The 27,215-nt window shown below is 64.6% G+C and overlaps 2 protein-coding genes across 9 annotated transcripts; one reads left to right on the top strand and one right to left on the bottom strand.

Moving 5' to 3' along the window:
• Positions 1 to 493: 493 nt before the first annotated feature.
• Positions 494 to 1,741, top strand: LRRC26 (leucine rich repeat containing 26). The gene is made up of 3 exons (XM_055123973.1): positions 494 to 1,199; positions 1,274 to 1,480; positions 1,581 to 1,741. The coding sequence occupies exons 1-3, from the start codon at positions 494 to 496 to the stop codon at positions 1,739 to 1,741; spliced, it is 1,074 nt and encodes a 357-aa protein (XP_054979948.1).
• Positions 1,562 to 27,215, bottom strand: GRIN1 (glutamate ionotropic receptor NMDA type subunit 1). 8 transcript variants are annotated; one of them, XM_055124095.1, is made up of 21 exons: positions 26,763 to 27,215; positions 25,092 to 25,226; positions 21,762 to 21,938; positions 17,634 to 17,696; positions 16,808 to 16,908; positions 11,060 to 11,181; positions 10,801 to 10,975; positions 9,285 to 9,429; positions 9,104 to 9,187; positions 7,317 to 7,458; positions 7,003 to 7,130; positions 6,657 to 6,821; positions 6,464 to 6,582; positions 6,238 to 6,350; positions 6,020 to 6,168; positions 5,762 to 5,919; positions 5,510 to 5,671; positions 5,211 to 5,320; positions 4,979 to 5,124; positions 3,953 to 4,063; positions 1,562 to 2,516 (listed from the first exon to the last, which is right to left on the bottom strand). In XM_055124095.1, exons 1-21 carry the CDS (start codon positions 27,018 to 27,020, stop codon positions 2,400 to 2,402), a joined length of 2,880 nt encoding a protein of 959 aa, XP_054980070.1. In that variant the 5' UTR covers positions 27,021 to 27,215; the 3' UTR covers positions 1,562 to 2,399. The 8 variants fall into 8 exon arrangements, with proteins under 8 accessions (XP_054980070.1, XP_054980064.1, XP_054980071.1 ...); XM_055124089.1 differs by having other exon boundaries at positions 1,562 to 2,235; positions 26,763 to 27,160; XM_055124096.1 differs by lacking the exon at positions 17,634 to 17,696.

Consider the following 27,215-nt stretch of genomic DNA (forward strand, 5'->3'; position numbering starts at 1 on the left):
ACGCCTGCCCCCGCCCACCTCTGAGGTTCCGGGACAGTGCTCAGAGGACAGCGGGGCCGCTTTGCTTGACCTCAGACACGCCCAAGGATCTGTCCTTGGGCCCCTTGCTTGTCATCCTCCACGGGGATGGGACCACCCCTTCGTGGGGACACTGTAAGTGTGTAAGGGAGTCTTGGTCCTGGCCGGGGAGAGGAGTGGGCCACTTGGGGTTAGACACCCCCTCCCTGTGGCACCCTTGAGTTTGGTGGGCTGGAGTTCTCAAGCACCAAGTGCCGGGTGGGGAGGAAGGCAGGACCTTTGGGGAGGGGGGAATCTCCAGTTCCTCAGTTGGTGCAGAGCCAAGAGGAGCCCGGAGCTCCGGGACAGGTGGCTGGCAGTGCTGGGCGTTGGCTCTGTGCCCAGTCCCTGCCCTGGGCGCGGGACCAGCCTGCGGACCGGAACTGTGGGAGCTTCGGCCGGAGAGTTCATATTTGTGCGGGTGCCGCCGAGAGGGATGAGCTCCGGAGACGCCCGGCTGCGGCTGCCTTCCAGGGGACCCGGCGGGGCTCACATGCGCTTTCTCCCGCCGCTCTTGCTGCTGCTGCTGCTGCTGTCGCCGTGGCCACTCTGGGCCCAGGCACCCACCGGGGCGGGCCCGTGGGTCGCCCCCGGCTGCCCCGAGGCGTGTGTGTGCGCGCCGGGCGGCCAGGCTAACTGCTCGGGGCGCGCGCTGTCCGCCGTGCCGGCCGGCCTGGACCAGCGCGTGCGCGCCCTGCGGCTGGACCACAACCGCGTGCGCGCGCTGCCGCCCGTAGCCTTCGCGCGCGCGCGCGCGCTGCTGCTCCTGGATCTCCGCGACAACGGGCTGCTCGTGGTGGACGCGCGGGCCTTCTGGGGTCTGGCGGCCCTGCAGCAGCTCGACCTGGGTGCCAACCGGCTGGAGGCGTTGGCGCCGGGGACCTTCGCGCCGCTGCGCGCGCTGCGCACACTCTCGCTGGCCGGCAACCGGCTGGCGCGCCTGGACCCCGCGGCGCTGGGCGCGCTCCCCGCGCTGCGCGAGCTCAGCCTGCAGGACAACGCGCTGGCGGCGCTGGCGCCCGGCGTGCTCGGCCGCCTGCCCGCGCTCCGCGCGCTGCGCCTGCCCGGCAACCCCTGGGTGTGCGGCTGCGCGCTGCGCCCGCTCTGCGCCTGGCTCCGCCGCCAGCCGCGGCCCCCGCCAGGTGAGCGCGCGCGCGCGGGCGGCCGGCGGGGGGTTCCGGGCCCGCGGCCGCCGCTGACCGCGCCTTTCCCGCAGAGACCGAGACGCCGCGGTGCGTGTGGCCCGGCCGCCTGCAGCCCAGCCCCCTGGCCGCCCTCCCCGACGCCGCCTTCCGCCACTGCGCGCGGCCGCTGTCCGCGCGGGACCTGGCCGTGATCTGCGCGCTGGGGCCCGGCTCCTTCCTCGCCAGCCTGGCCGCCTGCCTGGCGCTGGGCACCGCGCTGGCCGCCTGCCGCCGCCGCCGCGCCGCCGCCCGCCGCCCGCCGCCCCGCGCGCCCGAGCCCGCCGCGCGCGCCTGACCGCGCCAACAAGCCACACCGGACACTGCGTGACATTCCTTTAGACATCACCACTGCACACACCGGGGCGGGCGGGGGCGCGCGGGGCGAGGACGGGAGTCGCGGGGGCGGGGGGAGCCCTGGAGAGCGACTGGCAGCGAGGTCGCGGGTCTGCCTGGAGGGGGCAGGGCCGGCTCCCCGGCGGGGTCTGGTCCGCGGGGTGTGACGGGAGGCGTGCGTGGAGCCAGGGGACGGGGAGGGAGAGCGAGGCGGGAGGGGGCGGCTAGCGGGCGACCCCGCAGCTGGGACCGGGGCCCCTCCCCTGGCGGCGCAGGTCCTGGCCCGCCCCTGCGGGGGGCCTCTGTCCGCTCCAAGCCCCTCCGCCCGGAGCGTGCTAGCCCCCGGCCCCACCGCGCAGAGACCCCGGGGCCCTGCCTCTGCCGGAGCGCCCGCGGCCCTGCCCAGCCAGCTCAGCTCTGCTCCGTCCGCAGCTGCTCTGGTCCGCGCCTCGGTCCAGCAGGGGCTGCCCGCCAGGCAGGCCAGGGTGGGCAGTCTGTGGGGCGGCTGGGCTTCCCTCAGGCCTTCCCGAGCAGCAGGACCCATCAGTGTCCTTGGCCGGGCTAACTGGGCAGGCGGGCGCCTCCGGGGGCCTCACACCACGGTGCTGACCGAGGGATCTGAGAGGTTGAGCGGGCCCGTGATATCAGTGGGATGGTACTGCTGCAAAATAGAAATACAGACAAGGCGGCCGTTAGCCCGGGCTCGGGCGCGCGCGGGGCCTGGACTGGTGGGCCGGCCTGGGGGCGGCCTGGGTGCTCCGGGACTGTGCGTGGCCAGGCCGCGGTCCGGGTGTCTGCGGGAGGGGGGAGGGCGGGCAGGGCGTCTCAGCTGTCCCTATGGCGGGCGCACATCTGCAGCTGGCCCTCCTCCCTCTCAATAGCGCGTCGCGGCAGCACCGTGTCTTTTTGCTTTTGCAAAGCGCCGCGTCCACCCCCGGTGCTCTATAAATAAGAACCAACAATCAATACCCGCTGGCCCCCGCTGCCAGGGACCCCGGCCCTGAGCGCCCGGCCTGGCTGCGGGCAGGGGCGCGGGTCTCAGAGCCACACGGACCCCACCCCCGCCCGGCCCAAAGCAGGGCGGGAGCTGGGCTGCCCTCCCCACCCCAGCACCCCCACAGCAGTGCCCCCAGACCCCTGCAGGTCAGCCGGCCCCCGTTGCCACGTGGTGCCAGGGCTGGCCAGGGAGGCTGGAAACACGCCCCGGGAGACGGTTGAGGGGCCAGCTAGGGGGTGAGCAGCCCCAGCGTGGGCGGGCGGGGGGCGCCCGAGAGCGGCCATCGCTGGTGCGACCTGTGGTCCCTTCTCAGCTGCCCCCCGCCCCCAGAGTGGCTGCTCTGAGCTGGGGTGCCCTTCTGCCGGGCCACCCCTCCTCCTCTCTGGCCCTGCGCTGACCCTCCTCTTTCTGCACCCCTCTAGGGCTCAGCCTGGGGCCACTTTTACAGGCCAGGGGCTCTGCATCTGCCCTCCTGTGCACAGGAACCTGGGCTCACGGCCGCCCCCACTCCCCCAGGGCACTCCTAGGGTCTGCAGGAGAGGCCTCTGGCAGGGGCTGGGCTGCACTCCGGGCTTTCCTGCCCAGGACAGGGGTCTCTAGCCAGTGTGGGTCCTCGTGGGGCCTTTGGGGGCAAGTGTCCACAGCGCCTGGGGTGGCGAGGTGGGAGCTGGGGGTGGTCTCCGCGGAGGCCTCCCTGGGGGGCTCTGCTGGCTGCTCCACCTGCTCTCACACCTCTTGGGGGCTGCTGGCCTGCCTCCCGCTGACCCCTGCTCAGCCTGGGGTAGGGGCTGTCTCCTGGGTCCCCCCTTGCCCATCTGATGGCCCCAGCTGTCCACCCAGGTGGAGCCTGCCCGGCCCCCAGCCCCAACCCACACAGATCACATGGACGGTGTGACAGGCATGGCTCTGGCGAGACACGTGAGACAGGTGTCTGGGGTCAGGGCTGGCGGCCAGACAGACGGACGGATGGACATGGCCGCCGCCCCTCCACAGACGCCTCAGGGAGGGAGAGAGGGCGGCGGGGGCCCCCCGGGAAGAGGCTGCAGACACGTGACAGAGGTGGAGGCCTCCGGGCGGCAAGGAGACCGCGCAGGCGGCCTGGGCGCGGGGGCCCCGGGCTGGACCCCGGGGCGGCTGGCCAAGACAGGACAGCAGCGCCGTGGTACGGCAGACTGACGCAGAGACTGACACGTGGCCGGGGCCAGCGGGGGCACCGCGAGGGGCGGCCGCGGTGGAGAGAGGCAGCCTGCGCGGCCGAGAGAGATGGCAGAAGGACCACAGTGGTCGGGTGGGATGGCGCGGGAAGGGACGCCTGAGGCACGGGACAGACACGGAGGGCGAGAGAAGAGGCGAGGGCGTGGACGGGGCGTCTTCCCCTTACCGTGTCTCTGGAGGACCTACGCCTCTTGAAGCTGGAAGCCAGGGTGGAGGTGAGAGCCCTAAATGTGGCTTTCTTTTTAGGGTCGGGCTCTGCTCTAGCACTCTTTCTATCCTAAAATGAATATGTATAAGTGATTAGATGGCTGGGGCCTGCCCTGGCCTGCTCCTGGCCGGCCGGCCGGGCCCTCGCTCCTGCCTGCCTGCGCTGAGACCACCGGCATGGACGCGCGGGCAGCTGCCCGTCTCGGGCCTGACCTTGCTGGCGCTGGGGCTGGACTGGGGGCCCGTCCGTGTCTCCTCGGGGACGCTGCCTGTCTCCCTGGCTCCTGGTGGCCCGAGGGGAAGGGCGGGAGGGGGCACACCGAGGTTCAGGCCGGGGCCGAGGAGCGAAGGAGGGTGGCAAGATGGAGCTGGAGTGACCGATGGACGGGGTGGGCAGTGCTGGCCCACGTGAGAGCAGCGACCAGGTCCCAAGAGCAAGAGTGAGCAGATGCGAGTGGCCTCGGGGCTGCCCTCTCTGCTCTGCGGCCAGCAGCTTCAGCCCAGGCGGGGGGGCTCTGGGGGGCGCCCAGAGAAAGAGAAGAGATGGAGCACAGCGGGCGGGCTGTGGGTGCAGGCCCTCGGCCGGAGCAGCCTAGGCACGGGGCCCGCCGCCCACTGAGACCGGGGTCATGCGGACAGAAGACAGCGGGGTGCAGGCCAAGGCGTCTGGAGGGCCGAGGGGGGGCGGCGGAGTGCAAGAGACATCTCAGACTCACGAGCTACACCCAGGTGGGTCCTGCCTTACCCTGCCTCGGTTTACCTTCCTATGGAATGGGCACGGGAGGGCGGCTCTGGAGACAGAGGGGCCAGGCCTCCCTGGGCCCAAGCGTGCAGGAGGTGGCCGCCCGTGGGTGGTCCCCAGCAGTGCTGCCCTGGCCCTGGCTCCAGGCCTGCCCCCACGGGCACCTGGTTGCTGGAGCCAACGCTTCGGCCCGAGAGGACGCGGGAGGGCCATGGCCAGGCCTCGGGGGGTGTCCTGCCCTACCTGCAGGTTCTTCCTCCACACGTTCACCGCGGCGAAGGCCAGCTGCATCTGCTTCCGGCGGGCGTCCTTGTGGCGCTTATAGGCGATCTCGATGAAGATAAGGAAGATCCCAGCCACGATGCCCCCGGCCACCAGCATGAAGACCCCTGTGGGCAGGACGCAGCTCCTCAGCTGCAGGCTCTGCACGCCCACCCCGGGCCACGGGGGGCGCGACGAGGACTGCGGGCCCCACCTGCCATGTTCTCGAAGGTGAGGGTTGCAGGGGCGTTGCTGCGTGAGTCGCACTCCTGGTACCGCACCCACGTCTTGTCCAGGTCTTCCATGAAGCCGTTCTCGTGGGACCTGGGTCAGGGAAGCTGGGCAGTGGGCAGGCTGGCGGGCAGGGCCCCGCGGCCAGGATGGGTGGGGCAGAGGAGGGCGCTGGGCTGGTGGGGTCTGCGGCCAGTTGGGCGTCCAGGACGGGGCAGTGGAGCGGGGCGCCCGCCCCACACGGGTGGTCCACCTGTGCTGGGCCCTCCGGAGGCCACTCACTTGAGGATGGACAGAGAGACGTTCTGCTTCCAGGGGCTGTCCTTGCGCATGCCGATGCCGAAGCCAGAGCGGAAGAACAGCTCGCCCGTGGTGACCAGGTCGCACTTCTGCGAGGCCTCGAACTCCAGCACGGCCGAGTCCCAGATGAAGGCGTGCAGCTTGCTGTGGGAGGGGCGGAGTCAGGGCTCAGGGGCTGGGCCACCAGCACCCCCTACTGGGCCCTGCCTCCCACCCACCCTGCCGGCCTCTCACTTGTCCCGCACGGCCTGAATGGCTTCCGCCGCACTCTCGTAGTTGTGCTTCTCCATGTGCCGGTACATGGTGCTCAGCTCCACCTGCCTCCGGAAGTAGATGTCCACCGAGCTCTGCTTCACCGTGGCGTAGATGAACTTGTCCGACGGGTTTCTCAGCTGCAGGGCCAGAGGGCAGCACTCGTACTTGCTCCCCGCCGGGCCTGCCAGCAGCCCTCGCCGACCTCTCTGCCCGCCCGCCCACCGCGCCAGGCCTCACCCGGGGGTCATTGATGCCAGTGATGCGCTCCTCTGGCCGGTCCAGCACCAGGAAGGCTGCCAGGTTGGCAGTGTAGGAGGCCACGATGATCATGGCGAAGCCGGCCCACACCATCCCCAGGATGCGAGCAGAGAAGCTCCGGGGAGCACCTGTGGGCGGCCCAAGTCAGCGGTGGCACACAGTGGGGCTGGGCCCGGCAGACCCGGGCACGGCCTCACCTTCTCCGATGCCAGAGTTCAGAAGGACCCCCCAGGAGAACCACATGGCTGAGGACAGGGTCAGCGCATCTTCCTCCTCCTCCTCGCTGTTCACCTTGAACCGGCCGAAGGGGCTGCGGGGGGCAGAGGGCAGGTGGGAGAGGGCGGGAGAGGGCAGGAGTGGCAGCCCCGCCTGCCCCTTCCCCGGCGTGCGGCCCTGAGCAGGCACCAGCCTCGCCGCGCTCACCTGAAGCGGTCCAGCAGGTACAGCATGACGGCCACCACGTGGACGGACAGCCCCACCAGCAGCCACAGCGTGCTCTGGAAGGGCTGCATGAACGAGTCCAGTGTGCTCCGGGGAATCTCCTGCAGGGGACAGGCCATCAGCACCCGCCGGCCCCTCCTGGGAGCCCACCCTGCCCCGCCAGGCCCCTGGCCACCTTCTTGACCAGAATGGTCAGGCCTTGGTACTTGAAGGGCTTAGAGAACTCGATGTACTGAGCGCGTTCGTTATTGATGGTCAGTGGCGCCACGATCATGTCCGCCTGCCCGCTGAGAAGCTCTCCCATCATCCCGTTCCATTCTTTCTTGTTGCTGTTGTTGACCTGTCCGGCGACCGAGCCTTGGTGTGACTCACTCCCGGCCGCTCCCCCTCCCCCACCTCGCCCCAGCAGTCAGATCTCGCCCGCCCCCCACTCCCCCTCCGGATCCAGCTGGACGCCAGCCCTGGAGCTGCAGACCCACCCAGCCGCCCTGAGCCGGTGCGGGCGTCGAGGCCCAGCATACCCGCTCCTGCGTGCCGAACTTGCCGTCGGCCACCAGGTGCACCTCGTAGGTGAAGTTCATGGTCCGCGCCAGCTTGATGAGCAGGTCAATGCAGAATCCGTAGCAGCACTGGGGCACCGTGTGTCGTGCTGGGGACCCAGGAGCCGTGAGGGCCAGGCTCCCAGTTCCCCTCTGGCCACGTGCCCTAACCCCGCACTCACAGCCCAGCTCGAACCCAGCGCCCTTCCCAGCACCCAGCCAGCCGGCCCCCCACCCCGCTCGGCTGGCCCCGGCCCCTCCAACACTCCCGGCCCGCCCACCCGTCCCACACTCACGGCTGCCGGGAGACGTGTCGTTGGGCCCCGTGCAGATCACCTTCTTGACCGGGTCCCCATTGACCGTGAATTCTTCCTTGCATGTTCCATCGCTCATTGTGGGCTTGACGTACACGAAAGGCTCCTGATGGATCGTCACGATCTGGGGGGAGGGGGGTTGGGGATTCCCAGACGGCACTGTCTCAGGGGACCTCAGCCGAGACACCCACCCCTCCAGCACCTCCTCTCAGCCCTGCCCCTCTCTGCAGTGCCCTCCCCCGCTGTGTCGGGGCCGTCCTTCCGGGCCCCCAAGCAGGCTGCACCCTGGCCACTCTGTCACGTTCTCCCAAACTCTGTCCTTGCCCATCTCCCTTCTGGTCTCACAAGGCACTCCCGTCCCTCCACCAGGGAGCTGCCCACGTCCCGCCTCTTCTGGGGACCTTCTCTGCCCTCCCAGGCACTAACCATGCTGCTTTGCCATGCCTGGGGATCGGGCATGTCCACTCAGAGCCACACCGCTGAGGCCCACCGGCCTGCTGTCCACCCATCAGTCTGTCCTCTCCCCTTTTCCGACCAGAGGGGTTTCCTTCCTCAGGGCCCAGGCTGGGGAGGGGTTTGGGGGCAGATGGCGCAAGGACTGGCTGGGTTCGGGTGTGAACAGAGGGCGTGCCACCTGGCCCCAGGGAATGATGGGGTGAGCCCTGGGCCCCCAAAAGATCAGGGGCTCCTGAGAGCTTTTGGTGATAGGGTTTTTCTGGTTTGCTATTAAGAGTTAAGCTTTGATCACACTTTCTGTTACACAAGCAATATGTATGTATTTTCTAAAAACGTCGAGGAGCGGAGGCTGGAGTGACGGCACGGCGAGGAGGGTGCCTGTCTTGCTGCAGCCCACCAGGGTTGGATCCCTGGCACTCCATATGGTCCCCTGAGCCCCACCAGGAGGATTCCTGAGTGCAGAGCCAGAAATGATCCCTGAATACCACTGGGTGTGGTCTAAAAAGCGCTTAGAAAATCTGTTGAGGGGGCTGGAGAGATCGCATAAGAGCAAAGCGCTTGCTTCTATGCTCCCAACCTGGGTTCGATCCCTGGCACCATATATGAGTGATCCCCGGGCAGAACCATGAGCAAACTCTGAGCACTTCAGGGTTGGCCCAGAACCCCAAAATCACTCAATCCTGAGTGACTCCTGATCACGGCCCCAGAGGCAACCCCTGAGCACTACCAGGTGTGCGTCCCCCCAAACCCAAACCAATGAACCAATCAACCATCCCAAAGCCTGGCCATCAATCGCTAGTCAGACATCTCATCATGGGGTCCACGGTGAGAGACTGGACTCACTAGTTGCAGGCCATCAGCAGTGCTGACCAGTGGATCCAGGAGCAGAGCCATGAGCAGGGCCCCACACACAGTGGCCAAGGCCCTTTGAGGACTTGGGGGTGTGGGGGGCACCACTGCTCTGACCTTTGCTGACCAAAGGAATCGCCCTACATGCTGTGGGCCCCAGAACAGCCCCGTGAGAGCCCGAGAGAGTCAGGCCAGGAAAGAGGGCTGGAGGGCAGGGGAGGCACTGAAAAGGGCAGAGCGGGGGGACTGCGGACAAGGTCAGGGTGTGGCGGGGTGGAGACGGTGGCTCGGCAGGTCTCGAGGACCAGGTCAGAAGTGCTGCAGCCACAGCAGCCCATGCCCCGCTCCAGGGGCCTCCCCTGCTACGGTGGGGCAGCTCCTCCCCCCACACCCTTCATCCCATCTCCAGTCACTTCCCCCCGTCCCCAGGGTCTGAAGGACTGAGGCAGTGGCTGGGAGCCCACCTTCAGCCTGGTGGACATCTGGTACCCTCGTGGCTTCTCCGTCTCCCCTCCTGGCCAGATGATTTTTCTGTCATTGGGGATGACCTGGGGGTGGGAGTATGAGATGGAGGGTGGCCACGCAGGGGTCTTGGCCCCAGGACCCTAAGGCCCCAGCCCCCACCCCCTCATGACCCCCACCTACATGGGTGCCATTGTAGATGCCCACTTGCACCAGCTTGCGGTTCTGCAGGTTCATGATGCTGTAGTTGGCAAACTTCCGGTCCCCGTCCTCGTTGAACTCCACACGACCGGTCACCCCCTCCGAGTACTTGGAAGACATCAGCACTCTGGAGAGGGCAGCAGGGTCACCCTCCTGGGCGGGGGGCAGCTCGAGCCCAGGCCCCGTCCAAGGGGGGAGGAGCAGTGGGTGGCAGAGCCAGCAGGGACAGGCCGCATGGCCATGGAGCCGCCGTCCCAGGTTCATTTCAAGGGCTCTGAGACTGAGACAGTTGAGTTTTATAACCGTGGGCCTGCACACACGGAAGCACGTGTCTGTAGGTATGTGTGCTCCCCTGGGGGCATCTCGGACCTGGGCTCTGACGTGCTCCTGGGTGAGAGGAGTAGGACCTGCCAGCACAGGCCTCCACTTGAGACTTGGGGTTTGGGTATCACACTGGGCTGACCTCCTGGATCCTTTTTTAAAATTTTATGATTTTGGTTTGGGAGCCACACCTAGTGGTGCTCAGGGGTGAGTCTTGGCTGTGCATTCCTGGGGGACCAACTGGGATCCTGGAGATCAAATCCAGGTCAGCTGTATGCAAGGCAAGCGCTCCACCTGCTAACTATCTCTGCGGCCCCAACCTCCTGGATCCTTGACCTTCCCCAGGCTCCCTCTGCAGACACAGCCTCCTGCCAAGGGCTGGGGGTGGGGCGGGCCTCGGGGTTGGCTGCAGTGTGCAAAGGTGGGGTCAGGAGGCAGCCTGGACTCCAGTGACATTCCAGATGTTGGTGTCAGTGCTGCATAGGAGCAGATGAGGATCACAGGGGAGATGGGTGATGGTGGGGGGCTGGGGAAAGGGGAGCACAGGGCAGACCGGAAGCAGCTCCAGGAGCTGGATGTGGACCCCAGGATGTGCTCACCCATCTCTGAAACGGAATGTTTCCCCTCCTAGAGCCCCCCATCCACTTTTAGCTCTAGAAGAATGGGTCCTCCTACGCCTGGAAGTATCCCCCAAACCTCCGCAGGCTCCGCCCACTGATGCCAGGCCCCGCCCAACACGAAAGTCCCGCTTCCCTGGCCCCGCCCATCGCAGTCCGTCCCAGGCACCACTCACAAGAGGCCCCGCCCCACAGAGGCCCCAATCCTGCGGTCCGCTCCGCCCACGAATGCCCCGCCTCCCCGAAGCCCCGCCCCAAAATCAAAGGCCCCGCCCACCAGCGAAGGCCGGTCTGTCCGGCCCCAGAGCCCCGCCTCCGCCGACTCGCTCCGCCCACAAATCCCCGCCCACCAGGAGCCCCGCGGAGGCTCCTCACCCACGAAGACCCGTCTCCCCGGCCCCGCCCACCCGCGGAGGCCCCGCCCCGGAGCCCCGCCCACCCGCGGAGGGCCCTGGCCCACGAAGCCTGTCTCCCCGCCCCCCGGGCCCCGCGCCCCAGAAGGCGACGCCCGCCCGGAGCCCCTCTTGCCGGCGCCCGGCCCGCAGCCGCGCCGCGCCCACCTCTTGAAGAGCGGCCCCGTCTTCCAGATGTTGGTGTTGCCCACGCAGCCCCGCGGCGGGTCGGTGATGTTCTCCTTCTCCAGGAGCTCGTGCACCGCCTGCGCCACCACGCCCACCGCGTCGCTGATGTGCGCCGACTCGTTCTTGCCGTTGATGAGCTGCAGCCCGATGATGCCTGCGGGGCGGGGTCTCAGCGCCCGCGGGGCCGCCGCCCGCGCCCGCCCGCCCGCCCGCCCGCCCGCGCCCGGGCCGCACTCACCGTCGGGGGCGTAGCGCAGGGCGTTCCCCGAGATCTCGCGCTCCCCCACCAGCCACACGTAGCCGGAGCCCGTCATGTTCAGCATCGCGGCCGCGCGGTACACGGTGGCGGCGTCGTCCTCGCTGCGGGCAGAGGGGAGCCGCCCAGCGGCCGCTGCCACCGGCCCTCCGGCGCCGGGCGCCCCTCCCTGCAGGGCCTCTTGCGCTCGGGTGGGGCAGGGCCGGGCCCCTGCTGACACCCCTTGCTCCCCGGGAGTCGGCCCCCACCCGATATGGCACTGGCCTGTCCAGTCTGGGCACAGGTGTGAGCGTTCCTGCCAGGCCTCTGCCCCCGTGGCCCTTTAGAGGTGCGGGTTCTGTGCGTGGGAGAGATGCTGCTCTGGCATCCCAGCCACGCCAGCCGGAGGACCCTTCTGGGACCCGCCCTGTGCCCTCTGCCACCGGGTGGGCCCTCACAACACAGGGTAAGTGATGCCTGGAGGGCCAGTCCCTTGGGAGGGGACCGGAAGCCAGCACGTCCCTTCCCAGGACCCACCTTCTTTTCCAGACGGCCCCAAACCGTGGCTGCCACTCTGCCGGGGTGCAGAGAGACAGTCAAGGACAGGGCTGCTCACAGTGGCAGTTCTGCAGGACCTCGGGGGCTGCCCACAGCTGTCTCACAGATTGCTCATCGAAGGAAAGCCGGCTGCCGTGTTTGCTCTGCAGGGCAGCCCCTTCTGATAACAGTGACACCAAACCAGGTGCCACAGCCGTGCCACATGGGCCACCAAGGGAGAGCCTCTAGAACCCAAACTGTGTGGATGTGCCCAGAACCTGCCCAGGACATCTTCCTTGCTGGACAAATAGGCTCCTCCCTTGGCAGTGCTCACCACGGCCAGCACCACCAAGCCTGCGGGCGGAACAGCAGACTCAGGAAAGCCCACTTGGGGGTGTAAATGCGGTGGATTATCTTTACTCCACAGAAAAGTGGTCAAAAGGAAGGTTGGCTTCTACTGGGGTCTCTCGACAAAAGGATGCAGGAGCCAGAGTGGTAGAGGTGGGTCACTTGGTCTTCCCAGGGGGCTCCATGGCCAGGACCCATTCAAGAAGGGGTGTTGGTGAGTGGCTGGGCAAGAGCTGTGCCGCGGCAGTCAGTGTGCACAAGCATAGGAGGACACACGCCAACCCGTGTGCATGCACGTGTGGGGTCAGCAGAAAGGTGCATGCTGGGTGTGACCGTGCGTGCACATGAATGACCCCTGTGTGCAGAGCATGTGCTGGGCATGACGGAGCACGTGTCAGTGATGCCTGCATGCCTGTGCTCAGCCTGACGGGGAGGGCCCTGCCGTGGTCTGCCACGTCGTGCCATGGTGAGCTCTTGGCAGTGGTCCCAGCAGTGGAAGCTGCCCTGTCTGTCAGCATTTCTGGTTACTCATCTTTCATCTGTGAACTAAGTGTGTAGTTCACACACTCGGGGCATGTGTGCAAAGGGGGGGCGTGTACATGTGCACTTGTGTGTATGATGTACATGTATGCAAGCATGTGTGCCGTGTGGTGTCTGAACTGTTGCATACAATTTGTGACTGTTGTGTGTATGATGCACTGGTGCCAGTGTTGAGACTGCTGTGTGTCTGGTGCACACCGGTGTGCACGCAGTGTTCGAGACCTGCTGTGTGTGTGCTGTGCATGCTGTGTGTGAACATGTCATTGCTGTGTGTATGCTGTGTGCACTCTTTGTGCTGTGTGCTCTGCATATTCTGTGTGTGACCTGCTGCATGCTGTGTGCTCTGCATGTGGTGTGTGTGCTCTGCACATGCTGTGACCTGCTGCATGTGCTGTGTGCTCTGCATGTGGTGTGTGTGCTCTGCACATGCTGTGTGTGACCTGCTGCATGTGCTGTGTGCTCTGCATGTGGTGCATGTGCTCTGCACATGCTGTGTGTGACCTGCTGCATGCTCTGTGCTCTGCACATGCTGTGTGTGACCTGCTGCATGTGCTGTGTGCCCTGCATGTGGTGTGTGTGCTCTGCACATGCTGTGTGTGACCTGCTGCATGTGCTGTGTGCCCTGCATGTGGTGTGTGCTCTGCACATGCTGTGTGTGACCTGCTGCATGTGCTGTGTGCCCTGCATGTGGTGTGTGTGCTCTGCATATGCTGTGTGTGACCTGCTGCATGTGCTGTGTGCCCTGCATGTGGTGTGTGCTCTGCACATGCTGTGTGTGACCTGCTGCATGTGCTGTGTGCCCTGCATGTGGTGTGTGTGCTCTGCACATGCTGTGTGTGACCTGCTGCATGTGCTGTGTGCCCTGCATGTGGTGTGTGTGCTCTGCACATGCTGTGTGTGACCTGCTGCATGTGCTGTGTGCCCTGCATGTGGTGTGTGTGCTCTGCACATGCTGTGTGTGACCTGCTGCATGTGCTGTGTGCCCTGCATGTGGTGTGTGTGCTCTGCACATGCTGTGTGTGACCTGCTGCATGTGCTGTGTGCCCTGCATGTGGTGTGTGCTCTGCACATGCTGTGTGTGACCTGCTGCATGTGCTGTGTGCCCTGCATGTGGTGTGTGTGCTCTGCACATGCTGTGTGTGACCTGCTGCATGTGCTGTGTGCTCTGCATGTGGTGCGTGTGCTCTGCACATGCTGTATGTGACCTGACCATTTTCTGTGTGCTGTGTACACTGCGTGTGTTATGTGTGCTCTGTGTGTGCGATGTGTGCTGTGTCTATGCTGTGGACGCTGCTGCAGACCCAGCGGGGGAGGGGGCGATGACACCTCCCCATGGTGACGCTCCTGGGCCACCTCAGCTGTCCCTGGGCTGTGGTGCTGAGCTGGAAGGGGCTGCCGCCTCTGCTCCCCCGAGTGTCACTGGCTCTGGCCTGCCGGGCAGCTGTGCCTGTGGGTCCCCTGGGCAGGGCGCTTGCTAAGCTCACGGGGTGGGCACACTCCTCCAAGGGTCTCTCCTCACGTTTGCCAGGAGAACCGAGATGCTTGCAAACCCGATTCTTCTCTCTGGACTCCACCTAGCAGCTGGGTGTGAGCAAACCCTGACCAGCAGCGGCCTCCAGCTTCCAATTTCTACCCGGTGCTGTCCCTGAAAATGCTCTGCCCACAGCTCTGCACCCCAACCCTCTCCCTCTGCACCCGACCCTCCCCTCTGCTCCCCGACTCTCCCCCTGTGCACCCGACTCTCCCCTCTGCTCCCCGACTCTCCCCTCTGCACCCCGACTCTCCCCTCTGCTCCCCGACTCTCCCCTCTGCTCCCCGACTCTCCCCTCTGCACCTCGACTCTCCCCTCTGCACCCCGACTCTCCCCTCTGCTCCCCGACTCTCCCCTCTGCACCCCGACTCTCCCCTCTGCTCCCCGACTCTCCCCTCTGCTCCCCGACTCTCCCCTCTGCACCTCGACTCTCCCCTCTGCACCCCGACTCTCCCCTCTGCTCCCCGACTCTCCCCTCTGCACCCCGACTCTCCCCTCTGCTCCCCGACTCTCCCCTCTGCTCCCCGACTCTCCCCTCTGCACCTCGACTCTCCCCTCTGCACCCCGACCCTCTGTACCCTGACTCTCTCCCTCTGCACCCCGACCCTCTGCACCCGACCCTTCCCCTATGCACCCCGACTCTCCCCTCTGCACCCCGACTCTCCCCTCTGCTCCCCGACTCTCCCCTCTGCACCCCGACTCTCCCCTCTGCTCCCCGACTCTCCCCTCTGCACCCCGACTCTCCCCTCTGCTCCCCGACTCTCCCCTCTGCACCCCGACTCTCCCCTCTGCTCCCCGACTCTCCCCTCTGCTCCCCGACTCTCCCCTCTGCACCTCGACTCTCCCCTCTGCACCCCGACCCTCTGTACCCTGACTCTCTCCCTCTGCACCCCGACCCTCTGCACCCGACCCTTCCCCTATGCACCCCGACTCTCCCCTCTGCACCCCGACTCTCCCCTCTGCTCCCCGACTCTCCCCTCTGCACCCCGACTCTCCCCTCTGCTCCCCGACTCTCCCCTCTGCTCCCCGACTCTCCCCTCTGCACCTCGACTCTCCCCTCTGCACCCCGACTCTCCCCTCTGCTCCCCGACTCTCCCCTCTGCTCCCCGACTCTCCCCTCTGCTCCCCGACTCTCCCCTCTGCACCCCGACCCTCTGTACCCTGACTCTCTCCCTCTGCACCCCGACCCTCTGCACCCGACCCTTCCCCTCTGCTCCCCGACTCTCCCCTCTGCACCCCGACTCTCTCCCTCTGCACCCGACCCTTCCCCTATTCACCCTGACTCTCCCCTCTGCACCTCGACTCTCCCCTCTGCTCCCCGACTCTCCCCTCCGCTCCCCGACTCTCCCCTCTGCACCCCGACTCTCTCCCTCTGCACCCCGACTCTCCCCTCTGCTCCCCGACTCTCCCCTCTGCTCCCCGACTCTCCCCTCTGCTCCCCGACTCTCCCCTCTGCACCCCGATCCTCTGCACCCGACCCTTCCCCTATGCACCCTGACTCTCCCTTCTGCTCCCCGACCCTCCCCTATGCACCGTGACTCTCCCCCTCTGCACCCCAACCCTCTGCTCCCCGACTCTCCCCTCTGCACCCCAACTCTCCCCTCTGCTCCCCGACTCTCCCCTCTGCTCCCCGACTCTCCCCTCTGCACCTCGACTCTCCCCTCTGCACCCCGACTCTCCCCTCTGCTCCCCGACTCTCCCCTCTGCTCCCCGACTCTCCCCTCTGCTCCCCGACTCTCCCCTCTGCACCCCGACCCTCTGTACCCTGACTCTCTCCCTCTGCACCCCGACCCTCTGCACCCGACCCTTCCCCTCTGCTCCCCGACTCTCCCCTCTGCACCCCGACTCTCTCCCTCTGCACCCGACCCTTCCCCTATGCACCCTGACTCTCCCCTCTGCACCTCGACTCTCCCCTCTGCTCCCCGACTCTCCCCTCCGCTCCCCGACTCTCCCCTCTGCACCCCGACTCTCTCCCTCTGCACCCCGACTCTCCCCTCTGCTCCCCGACTCTCCCCTCTGCTCCCCGACTCTCCCCTCTGCTCCCCGACTCTCCCCTCTGCACCCCGATCCTCTGCACCCGACCCTTCCCCTATGCACCCTGACTCTCCCTTCTGCTCCCCGACCCTCCCCTATGCACCGTGACTCTCCCCCTCTGCACCCCAACCCTCTGCTCCCCGACTCTCCCCTCTGCACCCCAACTCTCCCCTCTGCTCCCCGACTCTCCCCTCTGCACCCCAATCCTCTGCACCCGACCCTTCCCCTATGCACCCCGACTCTCCCCTCTGCTCCCCGACTCTCCCCTCTGCACCCCGAATCTCCCCTCTGCTCCCCGACTCTCCCCTCTGCACCCCGATCCTCTGCACCCGACCCTTCCCCTATGCACCCCGACCCTCTGCACCCCGACTCTCTCCCTCTGCACCCCAACCCTCTGTACCCTGACTCTCTCCCTCTGCACCCCGACCCTCTGCACCCTGACTCTCTCCCTCTGCACCCCAACCCTCTGCACCCCGACTCTCCCCCTCTGCACCCCGACTCTCCCCTCTGCACCCCGACTCTTCCCCCTCTGACCTGGCTCGCTGCATCTCCCCTCCCTAGTTGTGCCTGCCTGGAGCCTGATTGCAGGGCCCTGTGCGGTAAGTGATCAAGTCCCCTTATTTGGGCTGACAGGCGGGCGTGGGTCAGTCTGGAAACCCTGGCCGTCACCCCGCACCATCCCCAGGGCTTCAGGAGCCAGAACCCAGCTCAGGCAGGTGGTTCAGGACAGACACTGCCCCTGGGGAGCCGTGGCACCTCACCTGGCCGAGAGGATGATGACCCGGGCTTCCAGCTCTCGCGCCTCCATGAGCAGGGCGGTGACATTCTTGGTCCCCGGGTCGAACTGCAGCACCTTCTCGGCCTGTGGTGTGAGCGGGAGTGTTAGCCGGCGGTGGGGACGGGGAACACAGTGCCTCGGGGGTGAGGGCTGGCCGCAGCCACTAGGAACCCCGAGGCAGCAGCGCTAGGACTGCCGCGGCCTCGCCTGCCACCTGCGCCTGCCACCTGCCTTCCTGCCGGCCCTGGCTTGCTCGTCCTAGCTTCAGCCCGCCGGCTCTCCTGAGCCCGCTCTGCTCTCTGCTGCCCGGCCCTCTCCTGCACCTCTCGGCCTGTCCTCGCTTTGCACTGGGCATGCAAGTTGAAGTGGACCAAGACTCAGGCGTGCAGCGGGCAGGAATTGGAGAAGAGTTCTGAGATGCAACCGGGAGCAGACGGGGCTGACGTGGTTTTTCTGAAACCACGGGAGAGCCTCTCGGGCCCCTGTGGGACCGGCCCGGGCCCGCAGGCAGGCGGGCTCCCTCCGGGGTTCCACGAGGAAACCGGGGGTCCCAGAGGTTGGCATGCACTCCCCAGAGGGCAGCTTCTCCGTGGTTATGCCGCCTCTCAGGCCCAGGCGGGGGCTGCGCGGGTGGGCTGCGGGCCCCACGGCCGCACCGGCCCTCCTGCTGCAGCTGCCGGCCTCACGTCCTCTCTCTCCTACTGCTCGGGCCTGCGGCGCCGCGCGGCCGGGCTGCACCGACCCTCTGGCCGAGCGCCGGAGGAGGGCTCCCTAGCCGGTGGGTGGCGTGCACGTCCATGCATATATACCTTGGGTCCGCGCTTGTGGTCATAGGACAGTTGGTCGAGGTTTTCATAGTTCCTTTTTTTACTCTGATGAATAATGTGCACAGAGAAAATATGCAGACACAGAAGAAGATTATAAACGGTTGAAAATGACGGCGCTAAAGCAATCACACCACCTCCTCGGCACGTCTGCAGACGGGCACGTACCTGGAGCTCGCAAACACCTGGCCTGGGGCTGGGCTGGGCCGACTGGGGACAGGAGAGCTGGGGGGCCTTGGCCCTGCACACTCGGAAGTGGTGGGATGCAGGGAGGGGAGGTGCTGTCTGCAGCAAGCAAGTGTCCCTGTGGTGCTCATCTGGTTACCCCCCAGACTACAGTCGGGCCAGCAACACACACCTCCATGTCTGCCTGACGGGGTGACCCTCCTGTGCCCGGGCCCCTCTCACACTTGCACCCTGTCTCCTTCCTGCCTCTCTGGACATCCATGTGGTCTGTGTACGAAGCTGGTGTGTGCCACCTCCTGCATGCTGGAGCATGTGTGCACACTTACTTGCTGTGCTGGGGGGGGGTGTCCCTGCATTCTGGAGTGTGTCCCTGTGTTCTAGAGCATGTGTGCCCCTGCGTGCAGTAATGTGTATGCCCATTTGCTGCATGCTGGAGCGTGTGTCTCCCCACATGCTTGAGTGTGTGTGCCCACCTGCTGTGTGCTAGAGCATATGTGCCCATGTGTGCTGGAGCATGTGTGCCCACCTGCTGTATTCTGGAGCATGTGAGTGTCTGCGTGCTGGGGCATGTGTGTGTCCTTGTGTGCTGGGGCATGTATGCATCCATGCATGCTGTGCGTATGTCTGTGTGCTGGGGCATGTGTGTGTCTGCATGCTGGGGTATGTGTGTGTCCTTGTGTGCTGGGGCATGTATGCATCCATGCATGCTGTGCGTATGTCTGTGTGCTGGGGCATGTGTGTGTCTGCATGCTGGGGTATGTGTGTGTCCTTGTGTGCTGGTCCATGTGTGTGTCCCTATATGCTGGGGCATGTATGTGTCTGTGTGCTGAGGCACACATGTGTTCCTGTGTGCTGGGGCATGTGTCTGCGTGCTGGGGCACGTGTGTGTCTGCATGCTGGGGCATGTGTGTGCGTCTGTGTGCTGAGACGTGTATGTCTGTGTGCTGAGGCATGTAGTGTCTGTGCTAGAGAGCGTGTGTGGGCATGTGTATGTCTGCAGCTGGGGCATGTGTTTCTGCATGTTGAGACGTGTGTGTCTGTGTGCTGTAGCATGTGTGTGTCCCTGCATGCTGGGGCATGTGTGTATCCCTACATGCTGGGGCATGTGTGTGTCCCTGCATGCTGGGGCATGTGTGTATCCCTGCATGCTGGGGCATGTGTGTGTCTGTGTGCTGAGGAATATGTGTGTTCCTGTGTGCTGGGGCACATGTGTGTCTGTGTGCTGGTGCATATGTTTCTGTATGCTGGGGCATGTGTGTGTGCTGAGGCATGTGTGTGCCTGTGTGCTGGGGCATATGTGATTGTGCATGCTGGGGTATATATGTGTTATGCATGCTGAGGCATGTGTGTGTCTGCATGCTGTGACAGCACCTGTGTGCCTGCAGGAACTGTCTGTTGGCACTGGTACAGGAATCTTACTCCACAGAAACCTGAAGGTGGCAGAAAAGAAAACTGCACATTTGTGCATGCATGCAAGTGTATGTGAATGCACTGTAGAAGCCAGAGCATGTATGTGTTCACGTGTACTTACATCATACATGTGTATGGTGTATGCCTACATCACATATATTTGTGCCACGTCACATATGTGTGTACTGTGGGCTCCTCATCTGTGTAACTATATCAGGTATGTGTATACATGTGTGTAAAGTGTGTGCCTACATCATGCGTGCCAATATATGTGCAGTGTGTACCTCTATCACATTGTGTGTGCACTCTGTGTACATGCATGTGCAATGTGTACCTATATCACATATAGGTACACTGTGCCTATATGTGTATACAGTGCATACCTACATCATGTACATGATGTCTGTGTGCCTACATGTGTAGTGTGTGCCTACATCATGTATATGTGCACTCTGCATGCCTACATCTGTGTAGTGTTGCCTACATCACATATACCTATGTGTGCCTACATGTGTGTAGAATGTGTGCCTACATCACATATGTGTGTACTGTGTATGCTACAGCATGTTTGTGTGTGCACTGTGTGTGCCTACATATGTGTACACTGTATGTTGACATCATGCACATCTGTGGGTACCTACATGTGTATACAGTGTGTCTACCTCACATACGTGTGCACACTATCCATGTCTATATCCTGAATGCAACCACATCTTCTAAACTTGCTTTATATATGTGTTGTCTTGCCTAGTCACATATCATATTGTGCAGTGTGTGCCTACACCATGTATATGCATACAGTTTTCATGCCTACAAAAGCATAGTGTGTGCCTATGTCACACATGTGTAGGCATGCCTGTAACATGTACTATGCGTGGATACATCATTTTTGGGCCTCTATCGTGTGTAGATTACACACACCAACATCGTCATTTACGTTTACTATGTATGGATATTTCATGCTGTTCGTGCACTGTGTTCCCATATGAATGTGTATCACTGTGTGCCTATATGTGTGCACTATGCCTACCCACATCATGCCTGTAGATACACATGTGTAATGCATGCTTATATCATGCATTACACAATCCACATCATGCATGTAGATACACATGTGTAATGCATGTTTATATCATGAATTATGCATACCCACATCATGCCTGTAGATACACCACACATGCAATGCATGTTTATATCATGTATTATGCATACCTACATCATGCCTCTAGATACACATGTGCAGTGTATGCTTATATCATGTATTATGCATACCCACATCATGCCTATAGATAAGGCACACATGCAGTGCATGCTTATGTCATGTACATATGCACTATTTACTGTGCATGACTGTATCATGCATGGCTGTGTGTCCACATCATATGTGTTTACTGTGCATGCCTACATCATATGTGTATGTGGTACATGCCTACATCACACATGTTCATCCATGGTGTGTTTACTGTGTGCATGTGGCATTGGCCTGTATGTGCATATTTGTGAAGGTCCAGGCACAGGCATATGAGTGGTGGGGTGAGCTGCTGCAGCCCACGGTTGGCATGTGTACAGGCATGAGGCTCCAGGTACACTGTGGGAACGGGTACAGTTGTGGTTTGGCAGTGGGGAGTTGCAAGTGGCAGAGCATGGACTGGGTGTGACGGGCATGTCAGTGTGTCCTGGTCTGTGAGGCCATGATCACATACCTGTTGGGTGCAGGGCTGCTTAGAGGGTGGGACTCCAAGCACAGGGAGCCAGCCTCCCCCCAGAACAGTCAATTCCCCACGACAGGCCCTCCGCCCATCCCCTGGGGCCTGCCCTCTGCCTTCAGCACCCAGCCCACACCCTCTATTCTCTCTGGAGCCTGTGTGCGGGGCCAGGCTGCTGGACTTAAAGAAGCCAGCCCTCACCGTGCCGTGGAACATGCTTCCCACCCCCCCGCTCCCCGCCAGCCTGGGTCCCTCCCTCCCTCTCTGCCCTTCTTGGCTTCCACCCGACCTGGGCGATGGCCCAGTGCTGAGCGTTCAGAGTTTGGGCGGGTGAAAGGGGAAATGTGGTCTCCCCAGGCGGGTGAGGGAAGGAACAGGGTCACTTGGACCCCCAAAAATCCCCATTCTGGTCTCTGCAGCTGCATTGAATAGGGCCTGAGCGCGGGGAAGGCTCCCAGGAGCAGGCCTAGAATCACTGTCTTAGGACTGGGCCGCTGTGGGAGCTGGGTGGGGGAGCGGGTGCGGGAGGGTGGCGCTGGGGGAAGGGCGGTCTGGTCTGGAGAGCTCCTGGGAGCAGGGCAGGGAGAGGCCCTGGCTGCGGGCCGGGGTGGGGGGGTGTTTGCGGAGCTCCAGGTGGTCCTGCCCTCGCCTCGCAGGGACCGACACGAAGGAGATTTCGACTAATGGCAAAAGCGAGAGAGATGAGCCGCGGACAGGCCGGGCGCTCGCAGACGAGGCGCTGGGTGCGGGATGGAGAGAGAGGCGTCACACGGAGCACAGACAGCGCCGGGCCCGCCGGGCGCGCGCTCACCTTGGACTCGCGCTCCTCCAGCAGCGTCTCCAGGCGCTTCTGCGCCGCGCGGCCCTCGTGATCGTCGCTGACCAGCAGGATGATGTGGTTCCAGCTGTACACGCGCATCATCTCGAACCACACGCTCGACTGGTGCGAGTAGGGCGGCACCGTGCGCAGGAAGCTCAGGTGGATGCTCTGTGGGCGAGACCGGCCATGGACCACCCCGCGAGCCCGGAGCCAAGGACCCCAGACCAGACCCCAGACCCGACCCCGCCCCTTGAGGGCCTAGGCCCGCCCACGAGTCTGGACACGCCCCTGCACGTTGCTCTGCCCCGCCCACTGAGAGCCTGACCACGCCCCACGAGAGCCCTGGCCCACTGAGAACCTGGCCACGCCCCTACAGTCTGTTCTGCCCCGCCCACTGAGAACCTGGCCACGCCCCCGCACGTTGCTCGGGCCCGCCCACCAAGTCCTGGCCCCGCCCTGCAGCCTGTTCTGTCCCGCCCACTGAGAACCTGGCCGTGCCCTTCCACACTGCTCTGCCCCGCCCACCCAGAGCACTTGCCCATGCCCTGCCCCACCTCTCCCCCTACACACCTGCACTGGAGACCCTGACCTGGGACTTTGTGCCCAAGACCGCACACCTTGCTCTGGGTGACTCAGACCTGGGACCAGTGAACCTCAGTACCCAGCCATGTGCCAGGGGCCCTGACCCAGGATACTGCCCCAGCCCCCTGGTCCCTACTGCCCCTCTGCACCTGCACTGGGGGCCCCAACCTGGAACCATCCCCCCTCACACTGTAAGGGCAGCCAGGTTGCCCAGAGCCTGCTGCTCCCCACCGCCCACACATCATGGCCTGAGTCCCAAGGCTGCACCGGCCTGGGGTTCACAGGCCCTCTCACTGCCCCTCCTGCTGGCCCCACACTGCCCTGACCACAGGCACCCCAGGCTCCGGGAACCCCCTCTGCTCCCCACCCTGTCTTCTTGTCTCACTTCGAGAAATCTAGGAAGAAAGTGTTGCCTGCCAGCCCCTGACAGACGTTCTCTGGGGGTTTCCTGAGCTGAGCCCACCTGTCTCACAGCAAGGCGAACACTCTGGCTGGCCTCAGACCCCACCTCACGGGGAGGCCACCTTCTGCCCCCAGCTGCTCAAGTCTCTTTCCAGATTTACGAGTGTGAGCGCGTGCTGGGCGGCCTGGCCAGGGCCAGAGCACATGTCTCTCCTGAGTCCAGGCCAGGCCCCTGCTTGCTCCCCAGGGGCTGACTCTGGGGGGCATGGCTGGGACTCGCCTCCAGCCTGTGGCGCGACTGGGGAGCATGGGTCTCTTCTCTGGTCCTGAGACCTCCAGGCCCGTCTCTCACTGCTCCCGTCAGTCCCCGGCAGCGCCTGGCCTCAGCAGCGCCTGCAGCTGCTGGTCACCCAGCTTGGTGCCATGGCGGGCAGCACTCGGGGCCTTCCTCTTCTTTGTTGCTTTGGGGCACACCCAGAAGTGCTCAGAGCTTACTACTGGTTCTGCGCTCAGGGTCACTCCTGTCACTCCTGGCGCGTTTGAGGGACCTTGTATGGTGCCAGGAACGGAACCGAGCTCGGCCACTTTCAAAGCAAGTGCCTCAGCCCTGTCTCCTCTCCAGCTTTCTCTCCTTTTTTTCATAGGGGTCACACCTTGTCCAGCTTGACCTGGAATAGGCAAGTAGTGCCAGGGGCCACTGGGTCACAAACAACAGGACTTGGGGGCCACACAGTGACAGAAGCCGAACTCGGAGCCAGCCCTGTGCAGGCCAGGCTGGTGCCTCACCACGTCCTCAGCCCAGTCAGGGCTTTTCTTGGCGTGACGTCAGTGCGCAGTGGCTGTGGTGGCGGCCAGGAGAGGGCCTGGGCACCGAGAGCCTAGGGCAACTCCAGCCCGGACACGGAGGAGTGATCCGGGGCATGGGGGTGACTCGGGCAGCTGGCCCTGGCCAGGCTTAGCTCGTGGGAGCAGGTTCCCAGCCTCAGCCCCACCTCATCGGGTGCGGAGCTGCAGGAGTCCCAGGTCAGGGCTTTCTCGAGAGCCATCACCTCGTTGCAGGAAGACACAGGCGTCTAGTTGGTGGCTGGACCTGCGGCACCTCCAGGCCTCCCTCCCCATCCTCTCGTCCACCCGTCTGTGCCCTCTCCCAGCCCTTGGGGACCTTGCTGCCAGGCTGTGGGAGGCTGACACCCGTCATGAGCATCTGCCCGGGTGTGCCAGAGTGTGCCCCCCTGTGCCCTCAGAGGGGCGTGTGTAGGTGCATGTGTGAAGAGCGCACCATCAGTGTGACACGCATGTGTGTGCTGTGAGGTGGCAGAGGACTGGCTCATGCTGGCAAGTCTGTGCATGTCTGCGTGTGTGAGGGCAGGGCTCCGTACATGTGGAACTGTGTAAGTGCAATTGGCATGTGCACAGGGAGGTATGTGGGTGTTATATAACTGTAAATGAGCGTGAAGTCTGGGTTAGGCTGTATGAGGATGTATGAGTGAGTGTGGGTGTGTGAATGGAGAGTGTATGTGAGTCAAAGTTTGTGCTTAGAGAGTGTAAGGGTGTGTGTATAAGGTGTGAGGGTGTGTGTGAGAGTGTATGAGTGAGGTGGTGTGTGCATGGAAGGTGTGTGTGGTATGTGTTTGTGCACGGAGTATGTGGTGTGGAAGGTGTATGTGTGAGATGTGAGTGTATGTGAGGTTGTGTGCAAATGGGTGGTGTGTGGGTGTGACAGTGTGTATTGTGTGGAAGGTGTGAGGATGTGTAAGGGTGTGAGGTGTGTGCATGGGAATTTGAGGAGGATGTGCATGTGTGTGAGTGTGTGAGGGAGTGTGTGTGGGGGAGGTGAGAAGGTGTGAGGATGGGAGTGTGTGAGGGTGAGTGTGCATGGGAGGTGTGAGGAGGTGCATATGTGTGTGTGAGGGAGTGCGTGCGCAAGAGGTGCCAGAAGGTGTGTGTGTGGAAGGTGTGAGGGTGGGACTGTGTAAGAGTGTGCGTGGGGGATGCGAGAGATGGGTATGTAAATGTGAGGGGGTGTGAGGGTGCGAGGTGTGAGCGTGAAAGGTGTGAGGGATTGTGTGTGGGGAGGTGTGAGAGTGGGACTTGTGAGGGTGAGTGTGAAGGAGTGTGTGTGAGGGTGGGAGGTGTGTGGGAGTGTGTGTGAGGGAGGTGTGAGGGTGGGACTGTGAGGGTGAGTGTGTGGGGGAGGTTCGAGGAGGTGCGTATGTGAGTGTGAGGGTGTGTGTGAGGTGCATGTGACAGTATGAGCTGTGGTATATGCACGTGTGTGTTCATGGGCCCCACTGTCCCTTGAGAGCGTGGTGTGGCGTGCTTGTGTGCAGGGCTTACCTTGTCAGAGTAGATGGACATGCGCGTGGTCAGCCCCAGCACGGGGATGCGGTAGAAGCCGGCTGTGTAGGAGACGGGGGTGGGGGTGAAATGGTCGTTGGGGGTGGGGGGATGGCTAACCAGAATGGCGTAGACCTGTGGGACAGGGGACATGGTCAGTTTGGTGCTGGCCCCGTGGGGGACACTAGGAAATGGGGACACGAGATGCAGGGACACAGGACAAGGGACGCAGGAAAAAGGGACAGTGGACACAGGGCACTGGGATGCAGGCCCCCCGGTCATGGGACAGGGACACTGGGGCAGGGACATTGGCCCCAAGTCCTGGCTCTCCGGGTGGCCTGACCCCCAGTCCCACTTGCTGCTACTGCACGTGAGGGCTGCTCTGGCCCCAAGGGTCCCCCCACAGGGGCTTCCTGGGGACACCCATAGACAGTGGACCCCTGCACCACTGTGCCCTCCCCCCTTCCCTATGGGGGGCATGTGGCAAGGGTGGCAGAAGGGGGCTGGGTGTGGGGGGGATGAAGGGTCTTTGGGCTGGATGGGGGAGGGGCAGGCACTCAGGACTCTGAGTTGCATCCCTGTGAGGTGGGTGGAGGGGAGCTCTGAGGCAGGGGAAGGGGATTCGGGTGGGTGGCAGGGGGGCAAGTGGAGGGAGGCTCTGGAGTGGACATTGCGGCGCTCTGGGTGGGAGTGGGGTGGGCAGAGGGGGCTCTGAGGTGAGAAGGCAGAGGGAGCTTGGGGGGAGGGCAGGAGCAGTGGGTGGAGGGGGGTTGGGGCAGGAGTGGGCGGGCGGAAGCAGCGGGCGGGCGGGCGGAAAGGGGGGAAGACGGGGAGCGGGGAGCCGGTGGGCAGAGGGGCGCTGGAGGTGGGCGGGAGCCGGTGGAGGGGGTGGGAGGGAGCGGGCGGAGGGGCGCTGGAGGGGGGCAGGAGTGGGCGGGCGGAGGGGTGCGGGTGGAGGGCGTGAGGGGGCGGGTGGAGGGGCCTGGGGATGAGTGGGAGCGTTGGGCGGAGGGGGGTTGGGGCGGGAGTGCGCAGGCGGAGGAACGCTGGGGGAGGGCGGAGCGGAGGGTGGGGGGGCCTGGGGGTGGGTGGGACTCTGGGGGGGGTGGCAGTTGCGGGCGGAGGGGCTGGGGCAGGGGTGGGGGCCTGGCAGGTCTCCTCGCCTAGGCGGACGCCCTGCTGCCTGTTCCTGGGTCTGCACCTGCCGTCCGGGTGCGTGGGCGCCGCGTGTGGGCGAGTGTGCAGTGAGCCGAGCCGCCCGCCCTGCGGCAAGGGCACCTTGCACGCCTATGTGCGTGTGAGGGACGCCGCCGTGGGTGCTTTCTGCCAGCCAGGGCCGCATTGCAGAGAACTGCGCCCTTGGCATACGGCAGGCGCCATCCTGAGCTGAGTCCTCCCTGCACACCTCGCCCTGCTCCCGCAGAGCCCTGCCAGGGGCCCGTGTGGGGCGAGGGGCGAGGGAGTCCCGGCCAGTCTCGGGCCGTGGAGTGCTCAGAACCCCACCACCACGCTGGCCGGGGCTGGGGTCGGAGCGGGGCCCGCATGCCCGCGGGCTGGGGGCAGACGCGGGGGCGCCCGCCGTGTGGAGGCAGCTGCGTCGGGCGGTGCGCGCAGGCGGAGCGCGCCGGGCAGAGCGGGCACAAGGGTGGGGGTGGCGGGGGGGGGCAGCACCTGGCTGGAGATGAGGTCCTCGCACACCGACAGGGCCATCTGGATGGCGTTGGGCTTGTGGGTGACCGACGTGGCGTTGAGCTGGATCTTCCAGGAGCCGTGCCGCTTGTTGGCCTGGTTCACGGCCTCGCGGAACATCTGCTCGTGCTTACGCGTGCTCAGCACCGCGCCGATGTTCACGATCTTGGGGTCGCAGGCGGCGCGCGCGAAGGAGCAGGAGAAGAGCAGGACGAGTGTCAGCAGATGCATGGCGCTCATGGGCTCCGGGCAGCGGCGCCCCGGCTCTGGGCAGCGCGAACGCGGGGCGCGCGGCGCACCCCCGGCGGGACCCCGGCCGTGCCTCGCCGCGTCCTCGGCGCCGAGGGCCGGCGGCCGGCGCTGTCCGCGGTGCTGAAGGGCCCTCGGCGCGGTGCTGCGGCAGCCGCGAGCCCGCAGCCGCCGCCTCCGCCCCGC

The sequence above is a fragment of the Sorex araneus genome, chromosome 1 (genome assembly GCF_027595985.1).
Source record: "Sorex araneus isolate mSorAra2 chromosome 1, mSorAra2.pri, whole genome shotgun sequence".
NCBI lineage: Eukaryota > Metazoa > Chordata > Mammalia > Eulipotyphla > Soricidae > Sorex > Sorex araneus.

Excerpts from the sequence above, each read along its gene's own strand:
- LRRC26 (XM_055123973.1), top strand. The coding sequence starts at position 494 with ATGAGCTCCGGAGACGCCCGGCTGCGGCTGCCTTCCAGGGGACCCGGC. Across the intron at positions 1,200-1,273 it reads CCAGCCGCGGCCCCCGCCAG|AGACCGAGACGCCGCGGTGC; the intron begins GTGAGCGCGCGC and ends CCTTTCCCGCAG. Across the intron at positions 1,481-1,580 it reads GGCCGCCTGCCGCCGCCGCC|ACATCACCACTGCACACACC; the intron begins GCGCCGCCGCCC and ends ACATTCCTTTAG.
- GRIN1 (XM_055124095.1), bottom strand. The coding sequence starts at position 27,020 with ATGAGCGCCATGCATCTGCTGACACTCGTCCTGCTCTTCTCCTGCTCC. Across the intron at positions 5,920-6,019 it reads CTGGCATCAATGACCCCCGG|CTGAGAAACCCGTCGGACAA; the intron begins GTGAGGCCTGGC and ends CTGGCCCTGCAG. Across the intron at positions 5,125-5,210 it reads CACCTTCGAGAACATGGCAG|GGGTCTTCATGCTGGTGGCC; the intron begins GTGGGGCCCGCA and ends TCCTGCCCACAG.